Genomic DNA, 26,913 nt, shown 5'->3' with positions numbered 1-26,913 from the left:
AGTCTACTCTTCAAGGAGCATACAACATCTGTGATAAGGAGTGATGTAATTCAAGTATGAAAAGAATAAAATCATAAAGTACTCGAGTAGTTTTTATTATTTTATAACTCCCAATTATTAACAAATTTGATAATAATTATCTAGTAAAGTAAGCAGTTGCAGGAATATAACAAGGACAAGACCTTTCTTATTTCCAGAATCCCTCGGGATTAAGTAGACGAATATTTTAAATATTCGTTATAATTCACTATCACTACCCACAAAGTTAATATTGGGTACCTACTTACTAAAATGTCATAGGGAATTACTGAATTCCTTTAATGACTGTGAGTCAGTGTGAGCTATATACTTGGTTATAGCTATAAAATGCATTTAATCCTTTGTACGCTTTACTAACGCGAACGCGAGCTAATGTACCTAAACAAACCTTACTTCAAATTGTGAAGGTTACTTTGAGAGCTTAAGCCATAACATAACACTCATGTGGGCACGCCTAGTTATGACGCTTTTTGGTGCTCTTGGCGTTCAAATGGTTAATATAGAAATGCCACAGAACCTTATCAATTATATTTGTAAAGGTGCAGGCTCATTCTGCTTATATTCATGTTTAGCTATCATCAAGTGACCTTAATTGTACTCATTAATTTCTATATATGCAGTAAGAGTAGTTTACCTTATCTGGTGCCTACTGGTAGGCATAAGCTTGATTGGTTCTGAACGCTAAAGTGGTTTAATTTATGTAAACCATTCATAGCATTGCTTAATTCTGAATATTCAGTTTCCTCTTTCCAGTGTGTAAATTATTAAGAATAAGGTACTTAATTCGAAACCTTAGCTCATCGCATATGTGTTTTTAACCAAAATGCAAATTTGTGTGTTTATTTAGTGATCATACATTATTTGCAATAACTGTGCGGACCATGGGGTCCCCGACCTTTTGCCGGGCACCCGTGGGCCCAAAGCCAACAGCGCAGAGGCCCTTTAAGAGGGACCTATTTCATCCAATGCTAGAGTCAACACTTTGTCGAATCTATTTGATATTTTTGTATACTTATCCTCCTTATGAACTAAGGATAATTGTAACTTTTTGATATCAAATATACGCCGAATTGTCAATTATTTTATATTTTGAAATACATATAATATTACTGGATTTGGATCAGTGTGCTTTTGAATACTATATCTCTGGCCTACTATATAGGCTAATCTATTAGCATCCCGCCTCCTGGAAGGCAGTCTACAGACTTTTCAGATATATATTCACAGTAGCGCTAAGTGTGTGGACCTAGTTTTCCGACACTTTACTGCATGAGATTATAGTGAACATTTTTTCAGGCACCGGGCAAGAAGGGTACCTAGATAGGTTGAGGTCCTTAACTTGTGGATTTGGTAAGAGCAAGACACAGGCGGGGTGTAAATTAATTAATCCACCATGTTTCAAGAGATTCATGTGCATTGATGCCTTCAGGTAACGCTGTTCAGACAGACTAACACTTTGGCAGAGTTTTGCCAACATATAATAAATGACTGCATTTGTTTGGGTGTACATGTTCCACACCAAAGACATATTTATATATTTCAATCCATTTTTGAAAGTTTGGCGTTTCAAAATAGCTTCGCCTTTTCGCAAGACGTGCTCCTGTTTCTCTATTTTATTGTGCAAGCGAACAGTATCACAATGCTATAATTTTGTATAAATTGAGAACTAGAGGGTCATGCCCTAGGCGTGACCGCCCAGAAGTTGTGCTAGAACCTTTCGTGCAAACCATTCAGTCACTGTTTTTAAAAACCTTTTGTAGTGGGTACATTCCACGTTATTAAATTTGTTAAACGTGTAGTATCAAACTATGACAAGTCATAATAAGTGAATTAAGTGGTAACTGTATCTGGTCCGTGCATAGAAGCACTTGCCCTTGAGGTTAGGGCATGGGTAGTTTATAATAAACTTAATCCGTGCATGGGAGCACTTACTGGTTTAAAACTTCAAGGGGCACAATACAGACATAAGGGTGTAAAATACATAATTCATAAACGCCCGTTAGGCCAGTTTTGTATATTTTATTTCAAACATGCTTGCGCAGCACCGCCAGCACATAATAATTTCCCATACCATGGCAGTCAGGGATATAATAATTAAATAGGTAGGTAACCTTGGTCATATCGTGTACATAGGTAGGTACTCGTAAACATGTTAACTGAAAGACTAGTGCTCTCGAGGCAAATATAATTTATGCAACTGTGAGCTGCTCTTACATTGGGATCATATGTATTTATTTCTAGTCTGCCTTAGCAGGCCTAGACTTCAAAGGTTTTTAGATATTCATAGGGCCATTAAACGGACCTTTTGTACACCTTGAGCAGGCTGTTTGTTTCACACTATGAGTAATATATATTGTAAACATAGCTTATTTCAGAATGGAATCGTAAGCTCTGTCGTGTCGTGAGCTTACCGAGCCTGATTTAATTAGAGTCCACAGATTATCTGGACCTTGGAGGATTGACCACTCCTTATTCTAATTATCAATATTCTGCCTGGGCTTATAGTCGAAATTCAGCGACTAAATTTCTTAGTATTATCTATGCCGCCCAAGTTATGAGGCTTAGCGTCTCCAGACCACAATTTTATTTATATATTAGGTTGCAAAGATTTTATCATCTTTAAAATAAAAATGAGTCGAAATAGGCCTGGAATCTTAGGTTATTTTTTACCTTTTATGATTTTAGAAATGTTATTGTAAATAGTAAGTAGTTTTCACTTTTACCACGGTTAATTAGCCCAATTTTGGGTTTAGCCAACAGGGTGTTCGGGACCCTTAGAATAGATTGGTAAACAGAAATGAAAACTCTAATAACGAAGCCTTGCCTATTTCGACTGATTTTTACCCAAAACATTATTTTAAACCCTTTTTACTTTCTCTAAGAGGAGATATTTACAAATTCATCTTTGTAATATTTTTCTGATTGTGGCCTACTCGCTCGCTTGTGTTATAACCATATCATTTATATGTCTGACATGCCTTGCGCAGGCTTACATAGGTTATAATATCATCATCAATAACTTGACGTCAGTTTGTGAACGAATCAAAGATTCTTTGGCACACCTTACGCAGGTGGAAACATGGCAGCCTTGCGCAGGCTTAGATAGGTACATAATATATTGGTTTTATCACAAATAACATGACGTTAGTTTGTGAACGAATAAAAGATTCTCTTAAGGCACACCTCACGCAGGTGGAACCATAACAGACGTAGGTTTAAGAATATCATTCAAATCAAATACCCTGTGGGTAATATTCCCTTAGTTGCGGGTTCCTTGCTCGACAAGGTGAAGGGCTTTAAGCAGGCTTTAACAGGCACTTTTAGAGAGTGTCATTCACGGTGACGCGCAGATTTGCCAAAACTAAACTTTAACTCTACAGTTAACTAATATAATTTGACAATATGAACCAAACCATGCGTCTTCGTCAATGAATCAATCTAAAGATTCCCGTATCGTTAATGCCTTTCCAAATCACAGGCTTCCGATTTTATTTGAAACGTTTACAAGTGTACTATTTATGTAGGTAGGTAGGTAGGCTTAAGAATTGACCCTCTTGTATGTAGTTACGTATAGAATTAATAATCAAATTATTCAAATCCAAAATAACACAAGCACATATAGCAACTACATGCAAGATTTCTTTCCTTAACCTTTTTAGGCTGTAAGTACCTGCTAAGTTATTTATTTAAGTAGGTACCTACCTACATTTTAACCATTTTTTTTTTTTTTTTTTTTTTTATCAAAGATTTAGTTGGAGAGATATAAGTTGGTAGATAAAGAGTGAAATACATCACGATTTCGCATGTCATTCTTGCGCAGAGCCATGCTAATCTCTCTCTATGTCTAGTCAGATTTAAGTTTATGTACTGCCGAAGTACTCAGTTTCCACAAAAATAAATGCAATGTTTGCGATGTAGGTTTGTTCGTTACCGTGTGTTCCTCAGAGCGGAAATAGAAGCTCCGCGAAGCGGAGCTTCGTCGACTCCTAAGCGGGTACACATTATTTATCAGCAAGTTTATTACCAAAAAATAAATTTTGCAATAAATATTATATTAACCCGGAACGGGATAAAAAGACAAATTGCTGATAGATACTTGGACAGATAAAACCTACACGTCTATAAGCTTCTACCTTCATACGTAGGTTCTACGTAACACGTATTAACTATCCGATCCTTTCGTATTCGAAAACACAAATCACTTGAAAACTGAAGGGTATGCCTCTACAGATCACCATTTAAGTATTATAATTTCAACCGTTATTATACACACACACAAATATTTAAGCTAACAAGACTCTGAAGATACTTAATGTAGGTATAAAATTAAATTATAATGGTGACACGTGCACGCGTTACCAGCTCGATGTGTTTTCTAACATGTGTTTTAGTATTTTCATTGGCATAGCCACGGTGCGCGCAGGCAGCCTTTGAAAACACTTGCACATCACTATTCCGGATCGTTTTTATTTGCTAGATAGTTTAACGGACAACTAAATTTAAATATTTATTTCGAACGGCAAAAGCCGTTAGAAACTGTTTTTCAATATAGTCAGCTAAACTGGGGTACAAATTCAAAAACTCACCAGCAGTTTAGCTTCACGACCTTCCAGATGGAAAAACAGCAAGCCAATGACTTGGAAATTTGTTTTGGCGGTAACTGTCAAACACCTGTCAAAACCAACTGCTCTGTGGTGGGAATGTGAGAGAGAGAGAGGGACGTATATGCTAGAAAAGGACAATACGACCGACAACACAATGTTGCCATTCTCAATATTATTCTTAGGTTTCGAATATCGGTACAGTTGTTTAATATGAGATTATAAGATATGATCTTTGCACAAGGTGCTTATAACTTTTACACGATGGAGCCAATTTGATGGCAATTATAATTTATAGCCAACCTAAACAAGCGTGCAGTTCCAGCAGCTCGATCATGATTTAGAAAGAGCCACCAAAATCCATCCGGGTAGCCCGCGCGACTTGTGCATCTGAGCCAATGAACAGATAAACAAATAACGGGCCCATACACATACGTTTTACACAAAAACTTGAGCATATCATATGGCTTTTTAATGACATATGTTTAGCAAAACACGATTTCAGATTTTTGAGTATATAGCTTTGATGTAGCTCCTAGTGTAAGGATTTTATATGTAAAATTCGGACAGTGTATGATATTATTTTGTTATTGATTAGGACCCTAGGTTGCTGGCTGTCACTGTCAAATAACTGAGTGTCAATGTCATACTGTGTGTGTTCGGTGTGTTCTTATGAACCACAACGCACGTGTTGTATTGAGAAAAATATAGTTTAAATGTGTTTTACTACTATATAACTCAAAATGAAGCATATAAGATTTGAGGAGAACATATTAGTTGACGAGGCATACACAAATTACGGAGCAGTGGATAAAAATGCCGACCATAAAAAGGGAGCTGGCATCGCGAAGAATTTTGCTGAAAGTCTCGAATATGGGGAGAAAAAGAAGTGGTATCAGCAGGTAAATCATGTTAACGCGTACTTATAAAACTAATTTGATCATACTATATGGAAATTTGAAGGATTTAAGTCGAAAAAGAACGAAATACTGCTGGCAGGAACGACGACTTACTTTACATGCATTTTTTCAGATGCCAGAGGAACCAGCCACAATAACTAAGATATTAAGCCAGGATAAGATAGAGGAGATGCGGAAAGAAGCAAGCAGTGCGTTACATGGCGACACTTTGGCATATGAAACAAGTAAGTTAAAAGTCTCTTTGTATTTAATATCCTATTGATCAAGTAAATGTAACTAACAAAATGACAATGTTAAAGTATATATTTTGTATATGGCTATGCTTATATGTTGTGATATTCCATAAAAAGAAATGCTGTGATATTCCATAAAAATCATCTATTGTCAGTTGGTATTATTGAATTGTCCTGCAATTTGGCCCACAAGGCAAAAAAAAACTTAATTATTTATTGACAGAAAAAACACTAAGCCAAGCCTGTCCTGCCAAGTCTCTGATATAGGATTCATAAAAAATTGCATCTGAGAAAAATCTGACTCTATTAACATGACTGCTGGTGGTACAGGTTTGATTCCTGCTCTAGACATTTTTGTGTATAAGACATCTATTTCAGTTATAATATTTGTGAATTCTTGTTTCTAGAATCCAGCAAAAACGGGTCATCAGACCACCAGTGGGCCCGCACTTTACTGAACAAGGGAGCCATTGGAGACAGGGTTGCAGCGGCTACTATTTTAATACAGGTAAACTTGTGCTGTATATATTTTTCACATTTTAAAATCAAATTATAAACTGGTGAATCACAATGTATGCAAGTGCATAAAACAATTCAAATTAAAGTACCCACCATCTTAACAGTTTCATAAATGGGGATGTATCTCTAAAGTTCAAATTATTATCATGTCTGTCACACTGTAATAAAATTGTTTAATATCAACATCTTACAAATAACAATAATTTATATATTATTTTGACAGTTTTATCATTTGCAGAAATTATGAGGTTAAATGTATTTACAGGACAACCCTATTTACAACATGACAGCCTTAAGGAACCTGGTTAATAATGTGAAACCAGCCAAGAAGAAGGATGGTCTTGTCATTATTGGTAAGCATACAATAGTTAACAAGCTCTTTTTTTAGGGTTCCATACCTCAAAAGGATAAAACGGACCCCTTATAGGATCACTTGTACGTCTGTCTGTCTGTCTGTCCGACCATTCCCCCCCCCCCCTTTATCTCTGGAACTACTGGGCGTAAAATTTTGAAAAAATGCATTAAATAGTTCTTTACCTGTAGATGACAGGAAAACCTATTAGAAATGTGCAGTCAAGCGTGATTCGGACTTAATTACTTAGTTTTTGATGCAACCCCTACATATTCTCATGCTATTTTTATTTCAGGAAGAAAACAGAAATTCACACTATTTTTGCAGTCATTCAAGTGCATTCTGCAACTGTTGTGTTTTTAATCCCTCATTTATGACCTTTTGGGAACAATACTTATAAAATTATACATAAATTATGCATTCTAGCCAGATTTGTTTTTTGAAATGAAAACTTTTTTAGCGGCGCTGTGCACTGTTTGAGGTGGGGAAAAAATGTTAAACTCGAGACAGCGTAAGGCGTAACCCTCTCTTTCTACCGCGCGGCGAAAATGTATGCCTGAGCCTGCTGTTTCGTTTAGGCGGCGCAGGGCGCTCGCGTGACGTCACGTGTGATGGACAATGTCATTGTGTTTTTTGATTTAAATGCCATCTAGTGAGTTACCCTCAAACTGGTATTAATATAACTGTAGTACTCACAGTGATGTGCTTAGGGGTTTCAAATAACGCGACGTAATAATGCTAGATGGCGTTAACCTCAATTATACATAGTGCTGCAGACATTTTGCACTAGATGGCGCTGTTATTAATATTTTGAGTTACAATTTCATTGAGTTTTCACTTCTGCCTACACTCCCGGAGTGCAACCCGTTGTTTTTTTTTTCACTATTTTTATCACTCTCCCATTTCATTCAATTGTGTTAGTTTCTTATGTTATGGTACACATTTTTACAGATGCATTGTCTGAGCTGCTGATCACAGACCTTTTGATCCCAGACGTGAAACTTCGTACATTTGAGCAACATGCCTTAGGACATGTTGACGAAATGACTTCGGGCAACAAGCAGGCTCGTCGGAATATTCTCAAGCTCTGGTTTTATGAGGACCAACTTAAAGAGCTGTATGGAAGTAAGTTATTTCGTTAGCAAGCCTTTATCTTCTTCTTTATTTGCCATGCCCTAACCGACGTCGGCAACCACCTTTGCCATCTCTATTCTGCTCTCAGCCATTCTTGCCAGTTTGGCTGCGTTATCCAATATCCACATTCATCCATTTTTTTATGTTGTCAACCCAGGTGACCCTCCTTCTTCCCTTCCCCTCTTGCTATCAATTTTTCCTTCCAAAGTTGTTGTATATTATATTTGTCATTTCTGGTAGGGGTCAATTTCTTTTTCCAATGTCATTGCGTCTCACTCTCGCATTAAGCAATATGTGAGACGCATTACACATTGGATAAAGGAATTGGACAGATGGAATACCACCCTTAAATACTACTTAGGGCTGATTAAAACGGCGCGCGAACTCGCATGCGATTTCAGTTACATTGCGGACTGTTGGTTACGTCCAATTCAACCGACCGATCAAAACCCGCAATGGTATGAACCTCGCATGCGAGTTCTCGCATCGTCTAAATCAGCCCTTATTCTGTAATATATATATCTTGTTTTCAGCGTATGTGGAGGCTCTAAACAAGTTCGCGCACGACTCCGTGGAGGCCAACAAGGAGAAGGCCGTCAGTTCCATGTCTTATCTACTCATGCATCATCCTGAACGAGAAAAGGTATGAACCCTTCAACGGTCATAAATATTAATAGCTCCACGGCCGATTCGGCCACGGCGACTGCTATCAACTCGCAAGTGGCTGACGTAGCCGATCTTGTTACTAAAAGGTCGCGAACATTGCGGGCATGTGAGCACACCATTTGTGTAATTATTACGCAAAATTCAACCCCATTACTTGAAAATAAAGTTCAAAATCATTATGGGAATTACAATTCCCTCTGCCTTATACACCGTGTTTTTTTTTTATTTCCGTTAATTTCAAGGGTGCATTCCTGAGCATAAATCAAGTAACTTTCTCAAAGACACCGATATTCTAATGAACTCCATTTCGGAGATAATCAATAATTTATTTTTTTCGTATAAGGCCTCTACAAGCGTGTACACTTGCCTTAGGGCCGGTTTACATATTGATTAGTGTTTAGAAAGAGTTCATACATTTGCTATTAAACTGATTGATGTTCGAAATAACATTGATATGTCACAGATTTCAATTGTTTGGTTGAGTTAAATGTAATGCCCGTGTTACAACAACGCCATATGCAACATTTAATTACTTTTTAAACTTAATATTTTTTACAAAAAAAAGCAAAAAAATATTTTTATTGAAAATTAGTTTATGCCATTTAGTTCTCTTAAACGTACTTAACCATACCCCGAAGTTAACGGAATTCAATAAAAACTAGTGTCCGACCGAAGGTTCGGTTTCGGTTTCGGCCAGTTTCGGCCAAAAATTCATGTTTCGGCTGTAGTTTCGGTTTCGGCCAAAAAACGGCCGAACCTTTCGGCCGGGCCGAAACTTACGAAATGGTACTTGGGACAGAGACCAAAAGTTGGGGAATAAGTAGGACAACGATATTAATACCTAGGTACATATACTGATTCATGTATAGGTACAGAAATTAATTGGTTTATTACATATACTGGACGGTCGACGCAGTCTTAAGAGGCTGTCAATACCTATAACGCGCACACTGTCTAATTGTATCGGAGTGAATGAGATAGCACTGACGCATGTTACTGGGCTCTGGGCAAGAGAATAATTAGAAAACTCATCATGTTCCTCGCGTAATCCCGGAATTTTTGCCGAGCCGTGGCAATGGGAATGGGAGCCTGGGGTGCAATTGACAACTAATCCCAAGAATTGGCGTAGGCACTAGATTTTACGAAAGCGACTGCCAGCAGACTGACCTTCTAACCCCGAGAGTAAAGCATGCATTAAGCATGTCGGCAGGCAGTGCAAGGTTCGGGGCCCCCTACAGTTAATTCTGCATACAACATGTTCTGTTGTTCAGTACAGGGAAATAAGTTTGCGTTTTTAATTTCAATCTTCAGGCGTTGGCTGAGTATCAGCTCGGCCTGAGTCGAACGATGTCTTTTTCGCTTTTATTCACTCACTTATTCAGTAATTTTCCTATCTACCTCTAATGGCAAATTTTAAGCGAGGCTATAGGGCTCAACTAGTGCCGCAAAGTTGATTTTCTCAATAGTTAATATTTTGCAAGGCTGAACAGCTGACTATTGATTAAACCGAACAAAAAACCCTTAAAATTGTCCCCAGTACAGTTTTTTTATACGAATGCTCGACCTTAGCCTCACTTTTTACCTCAATTTACCATTGGTTTGTGTTCCACATGTCCTCTATACTTCAGCTTAGCCTTTGGCCTCGCTGCGCCTTGCTCGGCCTGCGGTCTCGCTTTTTAATACAATGGACATTGGTTGGAGTCTGTGCTCAACTACTTATCCTGAAGCTTGAAGCACGGCTTTGACTTCGCATGAAAGTTCGCCTTACTGGGGAACTTCGGACTTTTAGGCCCAGGTGAAGATAGTACACGGCTTTGCGATATTGTCAACAAAAAATTTCGCGCTCGCTGTGCTCGCGTTTTTGGCTGTTTTTATTGGTTGTCCCTGTATCTACATATTAACTTGACTGGTGAATGAATAGAGTTAGACCAAGAAAATTCTGCAATGATTTTGATAGCATATGCAGTGCAACTAGTGCAAATGTTATTTATACGTCATAATTTCGTAGAAGTTTTGACGTTTAAAATAACACTTGCACTGCGTGTGTTATCAAAATCGTTGCAGAATTATCTTGGTCTAACTCTAGTAATTTTCTTAAAAAACTGCTTAAGTAACATCAATTTCAAGGACATTGGGTGTTGACAGCCCCATAATATGTGTGTAAAAGCGGTTTTATGACATTTTTTCAACGATTTTAACAAGTCTACAAAAGTTTCGGTTTCGGTTTCGGCCGAAACTAGAGCCATAGCCGAACATTCGGTTTCGGTTTCGGTTTCGGCAAAAAAACTTGTTTCGGTCGGACACTAATAAAAACACGGTGTATATATTATAAAGGGCTGAGCACACCGGCTGCGTGTGCGTGCGGCGTTGTAGTATACAGATCCTTATGAGAGACGGCACACCGTTTGCGTGACGTGTGCGTGTGCGGTTCCAACATTTAGCGCACGCGCACGTGCACGTCATGCACACGCAACGTGACGCAACCCGGTGTGCACAGGCCTTAAAGGTGGGATATGCCTTCCTTTCATTAGACTTTGCCCTATTATACATGCCGGCTTTAGGTACGAGTAATTTTACATTTGACATTTAAGTCCAATATACAGTCAAAACTTTAAATTGGTACTTATTTCTGTTCTCCATGCGGAAAGCACACTGCGCTAAACGAAGTTGCCGCTTATCGGCTTGGTCGAATAGAAAAGTAGTATAATACCCTGTGTATATAGGAAAATAAGAAAGCCTCAGATCACATGTTTGTCGACCTCGGCTTCGCCTCGGCCAACAGTTCCATATGTAATATACTGTTATGTGTTCCGTTCTACGCCCGAGATCTTTGCGAGAGTAACGTCCGTTGCCGACCGATAGATGAAAGTTTAAATCGTTTATAGATGCTGTTAACAAGTATTATCAATAAGCTCGGAGACCCGGCGCAGTCAGTAGCTTCGAAGGTCATCTACCATCTCTGTCAGTTGCTGTACAACCATCCCAACATGAAAGCTGTTGTGTTAGCCGATATTGAGAAGATGCTTTTCAGGTAATTTTCTTTATAAATTGTATAAAGAGTGTTTCTCGTCTTTTAGCTGTACTTCTAACAAATTAATTTGTAAGCTACTTTTTTACATGAGTGATGATTCTAAAGGAACATCTGACAGGATGAAACAATTTTACCATTTTCATAATCATGAGTATCATGACAATCTTCCATCATATAGTGTGACATAAAAATCATAAAATTCCATGCTAAATATTTGCTATGTTTAAACATTTTACGTCAAAAATGTGACAGTTACGTAGAAAGTGGCGCCCTCATTTAATTTCTGCTATATGTCGCACTGTAATTACCATCCACCGTTATCATTGTCATCCCTATTATCATTACCAATCATTACCATCCCCCATCATAATTACCTTCCACCATGTGTAAGTCATACTGAACTACTTTTACTAAGTACTTTTTTTTAAATTAAATTTCTTATATTCTATTCTATTTTACAATAGAATTCACTCCGAAATCTCGAAAAAACTGGGTTCAACCAGTTACTACTATGTTTATTATGATTTACTCCTTAAGGTCTCCGCCCACTACACCTTATCATACCATGACCGTACTATGAACGTATCGGGCATGGAATGTATCGCGACACGGATTACTATGCCCACTAGAACGTGTCCACATCGTTTCATATCCGTGCATAACGGATTTAGTGCCCGTCGTAACCGCGTATCATCCCCGTAGCATCCGCCTATAATCCCCGTAGCATCCGCGTTTCATCCTCATAGTACCCACGTTTTATTCGCGAGAGCAAGACTCGTCAGAAAGAGCGACCGAATAGTTATCAGACTGGCAAGAGAGAGCAAGAAATATGGCAACGCGTTTATAACGGGCTTAGAACGGTCACCATACGCGGTTATAACCCGTATGCTCATCGTTTCGCCGCCTGCACGCACCGTTTTGGCAACGTTGCGTGCCGTGCACGGAACGTTTTGACACTGGCAAAATATCCTCGCTGACAATTTTTGACGGTCCGTGCATGGCACGCGACGGGTATGGTCGGTGACGGAACGGGCTAGTGGGCATAGTCTCATACTTTTTAATACAAAGAATATTTTTTTGCCTGAAACGTTCCTACTACGGTCATGGTATGATACGGTGTAGTGGGCAGAGACCTTTAAACAAATTTAATTCATATTCTTCTTTTAGAACGAACATATCTCCGAGAGCGCAGTACTACGGCATTTGTTTCCTGAACCAGTTCTTCTTGGGCAAGGACGACGCGAGGATAGCGGAGAATCTTATCAGGATATATTTCTCGTTCTTCAAGGCTTCTATCAAGAAAGTAAGAAACTAGGATGTTGGGGCGCGTAAAAAATGTGAAATATTGTGGTCACAAATTTGACGGCTGAAGTAGATGGCGCCATACATTTTGCGGTAGTTGGATTATCAAGCATTAACGTGTTATAACCTAATTACCGTAAAATGTACGAGAAGCTACACAGTATAACGTCATCTACATATTGTGCGTAAAATGATGATTTGCATTGAAAAAAATCACAGATAGAGCTGCTTTTGCATAGTAGAGTTTTTCATTAGTGCAGTATGATGAACGAGAATTAATTAAACTTAAACTGTTTGCAGGGTGACATCGATTCCCGCCTGATGTCGGCCATCTTAACCGGCGTGAAGCGCGCCTACCCGTTCGCTGACAAAGCGCGACTGGCCGAAACTCCCGCGCACATTGACGCTATACACAAACTGGTGCATTTGGCTACGGTTAACATTGCTATACACGCGTTGGCGCTGCTGTTTCATATCAGTGATGCTTCTAAAGGAACCTCTGACAGGTAAAAACATTGTTACCATTTTCATCGTCATTACCATCCTTCATTATCATTGCCATCGCCGTTATCATTACCATCCCCCATCATAATTACCTTCCGACTGACCCGCGAAAATATTATATAACAAAAAGCGATTATACAATATGTCTTTAGTTTATACTGATTAAAAATTATATTTAAAATATGCATTATGTCCATTACGGTTTAGACTGAAACATAATATTACATTAAGTAACTTATTATAAAAAATACATTATACATTATACCATGTAATGATATATCAAATGCCATTATAGCAATTGTATGACAGTTTAATTATAATTACCTATATCCAACATTACACAGTTACACACCCACTTTATACAACCGTAATTACCGCATAATGTATGATAGGGCTCCAAAAAACTCCTCCTTATACTGTGTTTCCAGTAGGTAAGATATTTTTTTAATTAGCCTAGTTTAGTGTCCCACTAGGCAAAGGCCTCCCCTCCTTTCCTCCACTTCTCAAGTAAGATTACATAAAAATAATTAAAAAAAACTTCCAGATACTACACATCTCTATACCGCAAGCTGACCAGCCCTGACATATTCACGACGTCCCATTCGGCGTTGCTCTTCTCGCTCATATACAAGTCGTTGAAGCAGGACAACAACGTTCCACGAGTGTCGGCCATTATAAAAAGATTGTTGCAGTTGTGTTGCCAGATGTCGCCAGCGCAGGTAAGACACGCGACGAACTAGAATATACTCTTGTCGCTCATATACGAGTCGTTGAAGCAGGACAACGTTCCAAGAGTCACAGCTGTTATCAAGAGATTGCTGGAGTTCTGCTGCCAGATGTCTCCGGCTCAGGTGAGTTAAACTCCTGCTTGCAACTTTGTCTAAAAAGATTTATGGCGTTATTCATATATGCTGAATTAGCTATGAATCGTTTGTCTTTATCTGTCATTTTGACTTATGTTATTTGTAAGAAAGGCATAAAACATAATTTAACTAAATCAGGCCCGTAAAGTTTTATGAATAAGGGGGTTAGATACACTTTTTACTCTCTTAAGGGATAACTTAATAAAAACCACTACTATTTACGTCCTTTCCCGGGACTCAAAACTATCTAAATCGTTTCAGTGGTTTACTCGTGAAGAGGTAACAGACAGAGTTATTTAAAGCCTGACCAAATAATATATGATCATTTTCAAGATGGCGCTGTTGTTCTCATTTATATAGTTGTAGTGTGTGTATCGTGTAAGTGTACTCGCTTAATATAGAAAGACCTATCATCATCATCATCATCTCAGCCATAAGACGTCCACTGCTGAACATAGGCCTCCCCCTTGGACCTCCATACGTACCGGTTGGAAGCGACCCGCATCCAGCGTTTTCGGGCGACCTTAACAAGGTCGTCTGTCCATCTTATGGGTGGACGTCCTACGCTGCGCTAAAGAAGACCATCTAAAAAAGACTTGTGTTTAGAAAGACCTATGTAACCTATTATTCTTCAGTAATAAACCACAATATATTCGAGAATAGGCTAGATGACAAATTTCCATTTATGGTATCAATCAATCAGGTTTGTTTTTAGGATCAAATGTCTATATGGGACCCATTGCATTAAAGCAATAACAAAACGATAAGTGACCGTGACGTCAAGGTCACTGAGAGTCCATCTTGAAGTATGAATACTATGAACAAAACAAGAAAATTGAGTTTTTGTCGGTGAAATATTGCGTTTATGTACTTATATAGTTGCTAGACAATCTTTTTTTGGATAAAATGTGAGGAATCGAATGGTATCCTTACTTATTTCTTTTTTGGAAGCTAAAAAAAACTTAAATTTTGAAACTTTCAGGTGCTGTATTTTTGTATTAGTTCCATATATTTTTTAAATATCCGCAATATGTGATAAATTGCTCATTTGCTATCTATTTTACTAGATTTTGTTATAAAATTCAACATGTGTCATCATCCCTATTGTTGTTTGCTTACTATCCACCGGCCGCCATCCTTATATGGCGACTCCTGCCAGGATAGAAAGCAAACAACCATTCTCGACACACTACATGGTGACAGTTCAGTATAGTATGAAAAAATCACTGATCATATATTCCTGCGGGCTCAGCACGGTTCCATTTTTATCGACTATCACTATGCGCGTCCCTTTCGCACTTACATACTTGTTAGAACGTGACAGGCATGGTGACAAGGGATAAAAACGCGACCGTGCTAAGCCGCCTGGTCAGGCTTTACGCACCGTGCAGTTGCACCATAATATGCTTGCTTGAAGGCACATCAAATACCTGTCTAAGCCTCCTAGCATTATTAGAACCTAACTAGCAGAAGGAATACATTTCCCACATGATTTTGAACTTGTTTCAAAATGATAGGGTCAATTTTTGCATAATTTCTGACACCCTTATGCCTTATAAAGAGTTAAGGCTTCTTCTATGGAATTGAGAAAAGATTTGACATGTTTTCCATCCGTTGCAGGCTTGCGGTATGCTTTTCTTGGTGTCGCAAGTGTTAAAAGATGGTGCGAAGAAAGAAGCAGCCAGGCTGGTGTGGACTGAAAGGGAAATTAAAGAGGTAAACGACAACACGCTACGCAATATGGCAATATTGTGTCAAAGTACTTTTTTTATTAAAATATGCAACGTGCGCGTCGTCCTGACACCTTGTGGCTTAAATCCAAAACTTACAACTTCATATTGATACTTAATGTCAATAAGCAGGTCTGGCCTAGTGGGTAGTGACCCTGCCTGCGAAGCCGATGGTCCTGGGTTTGAATCCCAGTAAGGGCATTTATTTGAGTAATAACACAGATATTTGTTCCTGAATCATGGTTGTAATCTATGTATATAAGTATGTATATCGTCGCCTAGCACCCATAGTACAAGCTTTTGGGGCTAGGTTGATCTGTGTAAGATGTTCCCTAATATTTATTTATTTTATTATTTATTTAGGCGCTGCCCCCTAATCTAGCTATATTAAGATTCTCACAATATACCTGTATTCAGGCAATAAACCTAAGAGTTATATAAATCAAAGAAATTGCGAAGCATTGATTAAACAAATAGTTCGTTTTTGATTCCTAACAACATGTCAACTTAAAATGAAGATTTTTATTACAATTTATGCTAAAAATTAGGGTCTCTATTGTTTCCCAAATAGTTTTAAGCCTTATTGTATTGTTTGTCCGAATTTTCGTTAGTCATAATTGGTTTTCCTCAGAAACGCGTAACTTTTCAGGATTGCCATAAAACAAACCTAACCTAGAATAACCTTACGAAAACCCTGAAAAGTTAACGGTTTCAGTGTTATGACTAACGATAATATGACAAGCAATACATTATGACTTAAAACTTTATAGGAAACAAAAGGACCCCTAGAAATTATTATGTAATTCCTAGGAGCCAAAAGAAGAACCTCAAGAGATAAATGACACAGAAACAGTAGAAAACGAGACGGCAGACGGCGCAGAACAGACAGAAGAAGAAAAAGTAGAACAGAAGAAAATAGACCTTCTGAAGGGGGATAAGAAAGATTTGCTTATGGGTAAGAGATCATACATGTTTCAATCTTGTATAAAGAACTTAGGCGAGCGAGAATTACGCAAAACGGTACTAAAACCTGAATTTTAGGTTATTGTTGAAATTTGTTTTCCACTAATATAAACTATGATTACCTATAGTCTGACAAGAAAGAGTTAAAAATAATAAAGTTTATCTAGCAACACCAGATTCTGGTCCAATATATTACTTTTACATTGAGGCAAACGTAAATGATTCACTTATGCGACAGAAATGACAGAATGTATAAATGTAATATTTTTCTGAATCCAAATACGAATACAATCATAATAATTTAAAATGCCTCCTTTAGTTCAGTGATGCGGGTGACGCCCTTAGGCCACTGCACGGGTTCAGCCAGCAGAGTTTTTGAAATATCGTAGCGATTTTTAGTTATTTTCTACTTATATTAGGTCGGACTGTAAGCAAATTTTGCCCACCCCTGTAGGCCTAGCACAGGAGGGGTGTCGCGCCCCTCCTGCGCCTTTTCTAACTGTATTAATTAAACAGGGACGGGTAGTCTATCTCGCGGGCGAGATACTGTCGCGCCAATCATGTGCTAGGCCGGCTGGAATACATTGTTCCAAATCTCATGGCCTTTTACTAGGCTTATTGATCGCGCAATTTCTGTCATTTTCAGACGACGACGAAGAAACATACGTAGACCTCAAGATAGATGAACAGGGCAACATAAGGCCGAAGAAACGTAAGCCATCGGCCGCCGTCGCCGGCTGGTACCACGCCAGGGTCAAAAACGAGGATATAAAGGATAAAGAGGATACTGAGGACAAGGAGGTCGCTGCTAAGATACAGTTGAAGAAGACTATCAATAGTGAAAAAGTGAGTAATATCCTCTAGCCGCTCACACATTTTTTTGATTTGTTACAATAAAGATTCAAAATATAATGGAATGGGAGGCTTTTTACAGGCCTCCTCTCATGCGCAAGAGGGCCTGGGTGAAAAACTTACTGCATTCCCGTTGCCAGGGAGGTTTTGGAATTATACTGAGCAACTTTTACTATGGGACCAACCAAAAAATTTACCCTCCCATAGAAAATGGACCAGTCAAAATGTATGAAACCGCCAAAATTTTTTTCCGCGATTTTTGGTTTGGTCCCATAGTAAAAGTTACTCAGTATAATCCTAAAACCTCCCTGGCAACGGGAATGCAGTTCTTTTTTAGCCACCCTGTATAGTCCCCACGCTGGCCCAATGCAGATTGGGAACTACACATACTCCTTACAGGTTTCCTCACGAATTTCACGATGTGTTCCTTCAAAAATGGCATTAATCACCATCCACCTCGTATGCCTATTCCCATATCGGACCTCGCTACACTCAGCTATAATTACATTAATTACTCGGCTGGCAATCCCTAATTTCCCAGGACTATAGTAATGTAATAAACGTAAGTTATTATATTTTTTCCCCAGGAAATAACGGACTACAATCCCTACACCCGCAATCCAGCTTTCGCGGGCGCGGATCACAGCGCTTATTTCGAGTTACTGCCGCTATATAATCATTTCCATCCTACAGTGAAGCTGTTTGCTGACAAACTGTTACACGGTAGGTATTCCTGTCTAGATCTAGGTAAAAACAATCACTTGTTTCAAGACGTTACACCCTGATCCACCCGATGCGTCCGAGGACGTGGGCGAGGGCAGCATCCGCACGGTATACAGTCTAACTAGATATAGTGACCGCCGAAGTTGCCAAATATATCGGAACACATCCTTAATTCTTTGTGAACAAAGGTGTTAACGATTTACGATATATTTGGCCACTTTATACGTCGCTATATGTATTTGATACTGATTGTACCACTTACATTTGCATTTCATTAAATTGTGTAGAGTATACTTGTTGGCTTCGGCTCTACTCACTTCTCCCAAATGTCCGGAACACGATTCTGTGTTCGAGGACTAAATTAACCTTTTGAACGCCACAGACGGCAATTGACGTCAACGCAAATTCGTGACAAAGACGGCATTTGACGTCGATCGTTTTTTGATGAAAATCTACTGAAAAACACTCCACTTTTAGGTTGGCATTATTTATTCACAAAACTAAATTTTACCCCCGTGGCGTCAGTGGCATGGCAAATGGATGCGCCGTTTGGCGTTCAAAAGGTCAAATATGTAACTAATAAAAAAACTGTTTACAGAGCAAATAATCCAGTACAGCGGCGACCCACTGAAAGACTTCTCCGGCATCCGCTTTTTGGATCGCTTCGTATTCAAGAACCCAAAGAAACGGGAGGACGAGCAAAACGGGGACGTTAAAAGAGTCAAGGGATCGCATCCCAAGTTCGCCGTTAGGAAGAATTATACTGCCAAAGGTATACAGACATACATTATTCAAAAAACATAGCTTACGATTACGACAGATAGAGACAAACAATAGTTAGGGAACTAAACCGGTTTACATTCTCACTCAATTTTTTTAGAGTTTAGTTTTAATAAACCCCAACAAACGGATGAACCGATTTTGCTAAAACATGTCTATATAAACAACATTATTTGTGGTATTTGACGTCTGTCACTCACAACAGCAATAATACGTAAAATTTCTTGCACATCGAAATCACAAAGGAAAACAACTGCACTGCGAACGTTTACGTTCTACGTCTTTTATTTTTATTTTAGGGTTGGCCGGACACCGCCGTTATGAATCGGTAGTCGTCTAAGTAAATCGATATGAATTTTTAATTTTTCTTTGAATAAGAATAAGGAAAAGGTGGATAATTAACTGTAAATATATGGACATATTTATCGTCACCTAACAGACAACAAATTTGACACAGAAATAACATAAATAAACTTTAAAATAGATCTCCAGTTAGTTTAGATTTTGACGATGGGTGCGACCTACTCGGTCGGTGTATTAAATGCATTTACCTTGCGGGAAAACCATATGATTCTAGCTTTATTTAAATCTCAAATAAAAATTAATTATACGTCACAATTCGATACCTCAGTCTACGTGCCATCCAATCGTAATCGCTTGCTGTGACAATCGATTTGCGTTAGTTACGTCTCTATATACGTCAGTCATAATGTGTCAAATACCGCAAATAATGTTGTTTATACTATACCAGTCCGCCGGACGGTATCGGCCTGTCAGTTGTTCGGAGCTGTCAAATTTTTGTTCGAACTGACAGGCCGATATCGTCCGCCGGCCTGTTAGTCAGTGGTCGGCTTAAGAATCACCGCTATAAAAAGTGCATTTAAATAAAAAAAACCATACGTTTACTTACCTGCTATTATTTTTGTAGATAGCAATTTTTGCAAAGGATACTAGTTTATCAGTCTGATGTAGTTTAGAAAAAAGTTCAATAAAATCAACTATTCCCAGTATAATTCGACCTGGTATCGCCTTACCCATACCTACGCCACGCCTTTCTTGGTCATCATAAAATCATAGTATCAATAGTCAATCATATTTATACTGGTTACTTTATTATTAATTTTGTAATTTCAGGATTGAAGAGCCTCCCAGTGAATTCATCATCGTACCTGAATGAGGACGCCAGCAAAATACCAGTCGACGAAAGATTTCTCTATGAGTAAGTTCAGTTTAAATAAATTCATATAAACAACTCCTACATTAAAAATAATAGTCCCTGCAACTCAATTCAGCTGCAGCTCAACTCAAAATAATAGTCACTTCAATAGTAGATTGTTAACCAAGGGATGAGAGGCACTCATTTCTGCCGAGGTCGTTCGGTGCTGTAATGATGCTTTTCACCCAAGTTAAACACTCTACTTTTAATTTCGAATACGAGGAAAGTAAAATGCATGTGTTTTTTAAAAACATAAGAACGTAGACATTTTTATAGTAAATCTTGAGGGTACTTTCAATTAACAATTTAGGCAAAAGTATCGTTATTTATGGCATCGGGTGATAAATATCAGAATGGAAATTGTATAACAAATCCATGTTTAAACCCAAATTTCAATTGCTTATCGTATAAAAATTTATATAGTCGTACTTGGAACGTAAAATGCTCTAGTGCAGAAACGTATAATTTTCTGCACACCTTTTAGAATAACAATGACCCTCTTTCAGAGCATGAGAAATGAAAAATATCAAAAACTTCAGAGGGTCTACCGCGAACCACGTTCGACGTGTTGCCTCCCTGTCACACTTACGTGCGAAATTACAAGCGCGACAGAGAGGCAACACGTCGAACGTGGTTCGCGGTAGGCCCTCTGAACCTCTAGTGTACATTTAATTCGATAGCGTGACGAACGTTCGCGTTATCTCTTTTTTTTTGTGGGATTTTGAACAGCAGCGCGCCAAGCGGGACGTTTTGGAAACTTAAGATCCAATAGAAACTAGTGATGTGCCGACTAATTTGGCCGACTAGCCGACTCATCGGCGCTCGGATGGCCGATTAGTCGGCCGACTAGTCGCTTAGTCGGCCAGTTCATTAGTTTGGTCTAAGTTCGGTTCAAATGCACTAAAAAACAATCATTTTACCCCTTTCGTCACGCTATTAATCATATAGTAACGCAAAAAAAATATTAAAAAAATCCTAAGGTTATATTTCATACGGCGACCGCACAGTCGGACATAAAGAAACGACCACAATGTCAATAATTTCGAACAAAAGTTTTCGTAAGCACCCTAAATAATAGTGTTCCGTGAACAAAGTTTTGTATGGAACACTAAAAATTTGGGTAGAATAGGTAAAAAGCTTATGAAAATATGTGCTGAATATTTCTTTTTGCCCTGTTTTTCTGTCACCTTTAAAGTGCCAACTAATCGGCCATTTTTGCCGACTAATCCCCGACTACAAATGAGGTCGGATAGTCGGCTTTCCTGACTAGTCGGTACATCCCTAATACAAACGTTAGTCACGTCACGCTATTGAATGTAATTTACACTAGGGATACAGGCGTTGATTTTTAATACAGCTCGTAGACTTCGTAGGTATGTAATCGCGTGCGGGATTTAAAATATCAGACTAATATTCATATTTCTTCTAGTTTCCTCCAAAAACGTCGGGACGCAGATGAGTCAGACTCGGACAGTGACGCCGACTCTGTCACAAGTGAGGACTTCGAGAAATATCTCGACTCGGTCACGGGCACCCGACCTACCGGTAAGATAACTAAAGTGTAGGGCGTAGGCCCTATAATAGATATTTAATACCTAAATGTAAAAGTGCAATTTAATTAATCCATAATTTATTAAATGTCTCGTTTTATTTTAACAGCCGATTCTGACGAAGAGTTAGACTTCTTGGCGGACATGGAAACCACGAAGCAGAAACGGCCAAAGAAGAAGGGAGAAGACGATGACAAGCTCGGCAGTGATGATGATGATGACGAAGAAGTGGAAGACGTGCCTGAGGGTGGGGATGATAGTGGAGGTAATTGTTTTGATCATATCTCACAAGAAAAGTAGAATAGCTCAGTAAAACTGTTTTTGGCACATAAATCGGCACGCCTGACGTTTCGACCGCTATGGTTCCGCTCATGGTCATGGAGTAGACTGAGAAAAACAAAATAGAGTCTGTGCGGAAAGAGTCGAAGAATGTATGGGTTCCCTTTTTCCCTTACGTTCCGCGACTCTTCTCTTTCCGCACAGACTATCTGTGTTTCAACGTGTATAAGCAAGGGGCAATCCACAAAAAGGTTCAATTTGTTGCTATCTTAATAACCTGCAGAAATCCATATTAAACACCGTTGCATTTAAAGCTAAGTTATCAAAAGTTACGAGTATCATGCCAAATATAGGCTTAAGCAGTAACGTTAAAAAAAATAGCGTCGCGACGAACCCGACAGTTTTCTGGAATGCCCCAAGAATGGCATATACGATCTATTACTTTTTTCGCAAAAGAGGTGACAGTGAGTACACACAGGTGATAAACGGTATCATTCGAACGTAACTCATATGCTGGGGTTGATATGTGCTAAACTTCTGTTCTGTTAACAGATAGTGAAGACGGCGAGCTGAATATTTCTGGAGACGAGGATGAACCCGTACTCTCGGGCGAAGAAGACGGTAAGACGACTGGTTTTGTTATAAATATAAACCAAGGATCTCTAAAATATACATGGACGCGCATACTAATGGCGTTATTCATAAACGCGTTACTGGCCTGAATTAGCTATGAAACGTTTGTCTTTTATCGGTATATTTTGTAAGAAAGGGATAAAACATAATGTAACTAAAATCTATAACAACATACCCTTGAATATTAGGAAAAGCGCCAGCAAAAATGTATTTAAGTCTAAATTTAAAAAAAACTCATGTTGAAACTATATGAAGCTAGGATAAACTTAAGTTAAAGAATGTTATGTTATATTGAACTTATATTGGTAACTTATACTAGTATCTAAAAATAGTTTAAATACCTAAATAAGTAAAATAGCCTAAAACAGTATGTAAAGAGATGAGCCTATTTCTGCCAACAAACTGTTATACAGTTTGGCGGAGGTTGTACCTATTATGTAAAGATATGCTGTTTCTGTGAATAAATGGTTTATTTTTATTTTTTAAATCAGGCCCGTAAAGTTTTATGAATAAGTGTGTGGCCCGTAGAATCCATAGACGTCAACAATATTTGAATCGAGAGATTAAGACCCATTAAATGGATCATATAATTTTGACATAGGTCACCTATTTTGAGAAATCTTTTTGTCTAGTACCCACGCCACAAGCCTTTATGAGCTTACTGTGGGACTATACTCTAAATCATAATTAGATCCCAAAAAAAGTAAGACAATGTTTTACAATAATTTGTTTGTAAAATAGTAAATTCCTTTTTATAAATAAATACGCTAAGATAATTTATTTATTGGTAATTTTACTCCTACGATTTAAAAAAGTACTTTTATTTACTTATTTTTACATAAATACAAGACGCGCTAGTAAAAAGTGGCAACATTGTCTTACTTTATTTGGAATCAAATTATGATTTAGAGATTAGGTTGTTCTGTGTAAAATTGTCCTATTTTAAAATAAAATAAGTACAACTTACATAAATAAAACATTGCAATGAAAACGCATCAACACTTTCATATAAACAAACACCTATTATTTATTCTGCAACCATTGCCTTTTGTTACAGAATTACTTTTAGAAGACAGCGATGACGATGACGAGATTGGCGTCCCTGGCGAAAAGTCTAAAAAAAGCAAGATGAAACTGAAACTCAAAGGTTGGTACTTCAACATATGATACCTTTCAAAAGATCATGCATAATGGTGTATATGAATATTAACTGTATGTTTCTGTAATAGGTAAAGACGACCTTGGTTCGCTGTTTGCATCAGCAGAAGAATTCTCGAGCCTTCTAGAAGAAACAGCTGCACACAAGAAACAGGGCTCCAGTCAAGCCGTGGCCAACACAGACAACTCCAGCATGAAACAGCTTGCATGGGAAGACAAGAGAGATCAATGGATGAAGGGCTATAACAGGAAAGTCCACGGCGCTAAAAACAAAAAGTTCAGCAAGAACAAACAAAATGGCCGGCCCAATAAAATGGCAGACAAAAAAGGCGGGAAAAGGAAAGGCGACAACTTCGGTGGCGCCGGCGGCAAGAAAAAAAAGTTCAAATGATTTCATATTTTTTGTCGAATAAAAACACTTCGATTTATTCCCTGTTACGATTATTGTATAAGACTATAAAAATGTATGTAAGTTACATTAATAAAAAATGTTGTTTTAAGTGCCTTTGAATTGTCCTTGTTTTGCCAAGTTGTTTTGTTATGACTTGAGTCACCTGTCAAATGCAACCTGTTGCTAACCCAACCAAACTAAACACTCGAGACGTTAATTTCGTACATAACTGCCATAATACATATTTATTAACCATACAAAAAGACTAAAACACAGCTAAAGGCCAGAGCTGAATATTTAAGCCGTGAAAAAGATTGCCAATTACCTATCTTGGACGCTATACGAAAAAATTCCAAGGCTCGCCGAGCTTTATCGATCTGACCTTGAGCCACCTTTAGCCGTCTACAATACATTGCATCGTCATCGAAATACCCTTTGACGTGTGTTCGCGAATTTACTGAATTTAACTACGTAATTTAATAATTAAAGCTACGTTTGCAATAGATTTCGGCTCGCGTCGCAGTGAATATTTTCCTGTCCGGCCGGACTGCACAGCGCAACGCGCCTTTCTTGTTTGTTGACAACTATCATATAGCTACGCGTAGTCGGATAGTGGCTGCGCGCAAGCCGTATCACGCATTTATAACGCGATTCGAGACGTATTACATCCGAAATAACAGTGAATACTATCGCTTAAGTGCTTTGTTGACATTATTGGACGTATTTACGAGCGTGCTGCCAGTGAACATTGTGAATTAGCAAAAAGGCGGGCAAAAATCAGTGCAAGTGACGATTACGAGGCTATTTATAGACGGACGCGAGGCAAGATAAAGCTGTATTTATTGACATAAGAAGTGTGTGGTGAGAAATAAACATTGTAGACTGTTGTCGTGACTGCAGTAGTGCGATTTCATTTCCAATTAGACTATTTTTCTATGAAGAAAACGAAACCGCGAAACTAGTTTGACAGCTCACGGATGCACACAAACACAGATTTCGGTGATGCGCACGTGTGAGTATGCCGTCAGTTTAGTGATGTGAATATCTTGCGCTTATCGATTCGGTCCGATTAAATATATTTCAAGGATAATTGTTTATATTGTTGGGATATGTAACAATAAATATAACATTGAATGATACAAATTGAGTAAGAAAACATATATTTTAATATAATCATGGAGACGACTAGACCTGATAGTCAAAAAACTGAGGAACCGGCTTCTGCAAGAGTTTCTTCCTCAAGTTCTAATCAACTATTTATAGCAGACACTTTAGACTTGCCTGACGACACATTTCGCATGAGTCTGGATAGTTATTCAGTTATCGGCGAAAATGTAACTATTGGAGACAGGAACTCTTCCATAGATATAGAGCCAGCTGGTTTGGTTAAAACTGCTTCAACGCCGGCCGTTGAAACACCTGAAACTCCAATTGTTGAGCCGTTTACTCCGCCTCCCGAAACTCCTATTGCTGATCCTTGCACGCCACCCCCAGAACCATTGACTATTGTGGAAACACCGAAAATAAACGAGCAAGATAAAATACAAAGAACGCAGAATTTGTTGAAGTTGTCGCTCATCAAGAACACCGATAATGTTTTCGTTAAGCCGTCTCCAGTTATGGAGGTCATGTCGCCGGCAAGAATGCTACAGTTCGAAGTGGACGCGTGCGCGACGCCTACTATGAAAAGAGCGGCAATCAATTTCGATTTCTTTAAACAGAACAAATTTGATGAATACTTTGACGATGACGACGATCCTAAAGAAGAATTGGCAGAGAAGGAAAAAGTTGAGGTTTCTAAAGATCCCAATCCAAATGAGAAGCCGTTTGAAGAGGCTGCCGTTATCGTGAAGGCCAAGGACACTGTACGACATGAAATTGGTTATGGTAAGTTAAGTAGATAACTAGAGATAACGATTTATACATATTTTTCCAAGTTTTATTATTCAACAGCGAATATTGTTTACAAGGTCGATGGAGTTAAAGTTTATTTCCTGTGGATTTGTTTTGATTTCAAGTATTTCAACTTCCTTTTGTCCCTGCAGAATTTCTCACGATAGAACTGTGATGAAAGTGAGGTAGGCAAAGGTGAAAAGACTGAAAAGTAACTCATGATAATTAATACCTATGTTCAGTCACTAGCAAAGCCCACCTGAGATATCAAAGCCCTGATTAAGACCACCTAAAGATCAAGATTTGTGTTAAAATATTATCATCATCATCATCATACCAGCCTTTTATCGCCCACTGCTGAGCATAGGCCTCTCTTCAAGTACGCCACTTTGTCCCGGTCCCGGTCCCGAGCCAATCTTAATATTATGTAGATACCTACTCTAATTCCAAGAGCAACTGAGAAACTTCCTTAAAATCGAAAAAAAAAATACGATTTCAGATCAGATTATACAAAACGACATCTTCAACCATAATGGCGCCGATAAGCAGAGCTAATGATAAATACCTACCACGCGACCACG

General features: G+C 38.4%; 3 protein-coding genes and 1 non-coding gene across 5 annotated transcripts in view; 3 read left to right on the top strand and 1 right to left on the bottom strand.

Moving 5' to 3' along the window:
* Positions 1 to 26,913, top strand: part of LOC134801812 (transmembrane channel-like protein 7) — a 187,556-nt gene that overhangs the window by 31,609 nt on the left and 129,034 nt on the right. The window lies entirely within an intron of this gene.
* On the bottom strand, positions 3,815 to 3,918 carry LOC134802047 (U6 spliceosomal RNA). The gene has a single exon (XR_010145805.1). It is a non-coding gene; the product is annotated as a U6 spliceosomal RNA (small nuclear RNA).
* LOC134801800 (CCAAT/enhancer-binding protein zeta) lies at positions 5,299 to 24,498 on the top strand. Its single transcript, XM_063774402.1, has 21 exons — positions 5,299 to 5,542; positions 5,673 to 5,784; positions 6,201 to 6,301; positions 6,578 to 6,665; positions 7,616 to 7,789; positions 8,332 to 8,441; positions 11,350 to 11,495; positions 12,663 to 12,798; positions 13,098 to 13,303; positions 13,846 to 14,020; positions 15,785 to 15,880; positions 16,705 to 16,849; positions 17,504 to 17,703; positions 18,297 to 18,432; positions 19,031 to 19,204; positions 20,347 to 20,431; positions 21,858 to 21,973; positions 22,088 to 22,243; positions 22,810 to 22,878; positions 23,948 to 24,037; positions 24,120 to 24,498. Exons 1-21 carry the CDS (start codon positions 5,384 to 5,386, stop codon positions 24,437 to 24,439), a joined length of 2,994 nt encoding a protein of 997 aa, XP_063630472.1. The 5' UTR covers positions 5,299 to 5,383; the 3' UTR covers positions 24,440 to 24,498.
* Positions 25,022 to 26,913, top strand: part of LOC134801798 (ribosomal protein S6 kinase alpha-5-like) — a 130,040-nt gene continuing 128,148 nt past the window's right edge. Inside the window, exon 1 of the mRNA XM_063774399.1 lies at positions 25,022 to 26,326. Within this exon, the coding sequence (XP_063630469.1) occupies positions 25,615 to 26,326 (712 nt within the window). The 5' untranslated portion in view covers positions 25,022 to 25,614. The remainder of the gene's footprint in view (positions 26,327 to 26,913) is intronic.

The sequence above is a fragment of the Cydia splendana genome, chromosome 23 (assembly GCF_910591565.1).
Source record: "Cydia splendana chromosome 23, ilCydSple1.2, whole genome shotgun sequence".
Taxonomy (NCBI): Eukaryota; Metazoa; Arthropoda; class Insecta; order Lepidoptera; family Tortricidae; genus Cydia; species Cydia splendana.
This window is presented reverse-complemented; position numbering and strand designations above follow the sequence as displayed.

Coding starts and splice junctions, on each gene's coding strand:
- LOC134801800 (XM_063774402.1), top strand. CDS start 5,384: ATGAAGCATATAAGATTTGAGGAGAACATATTAGTTGACGAGGCATAC. Junction 12,799..13,097: donor TCAAGGCTTCTATCAAGAAA/GTAAGAAACTAG, acceptor AACTGTTTGCAG/GGTGACATCGATTCCCGCCT. Junction 19,205..20,346: donor GAAGAATTATACTGCCAAAG/GTATACAGACAT, acceptor TTGTAATTTCAG/GATTGAAGAGCCTCCCAGTG.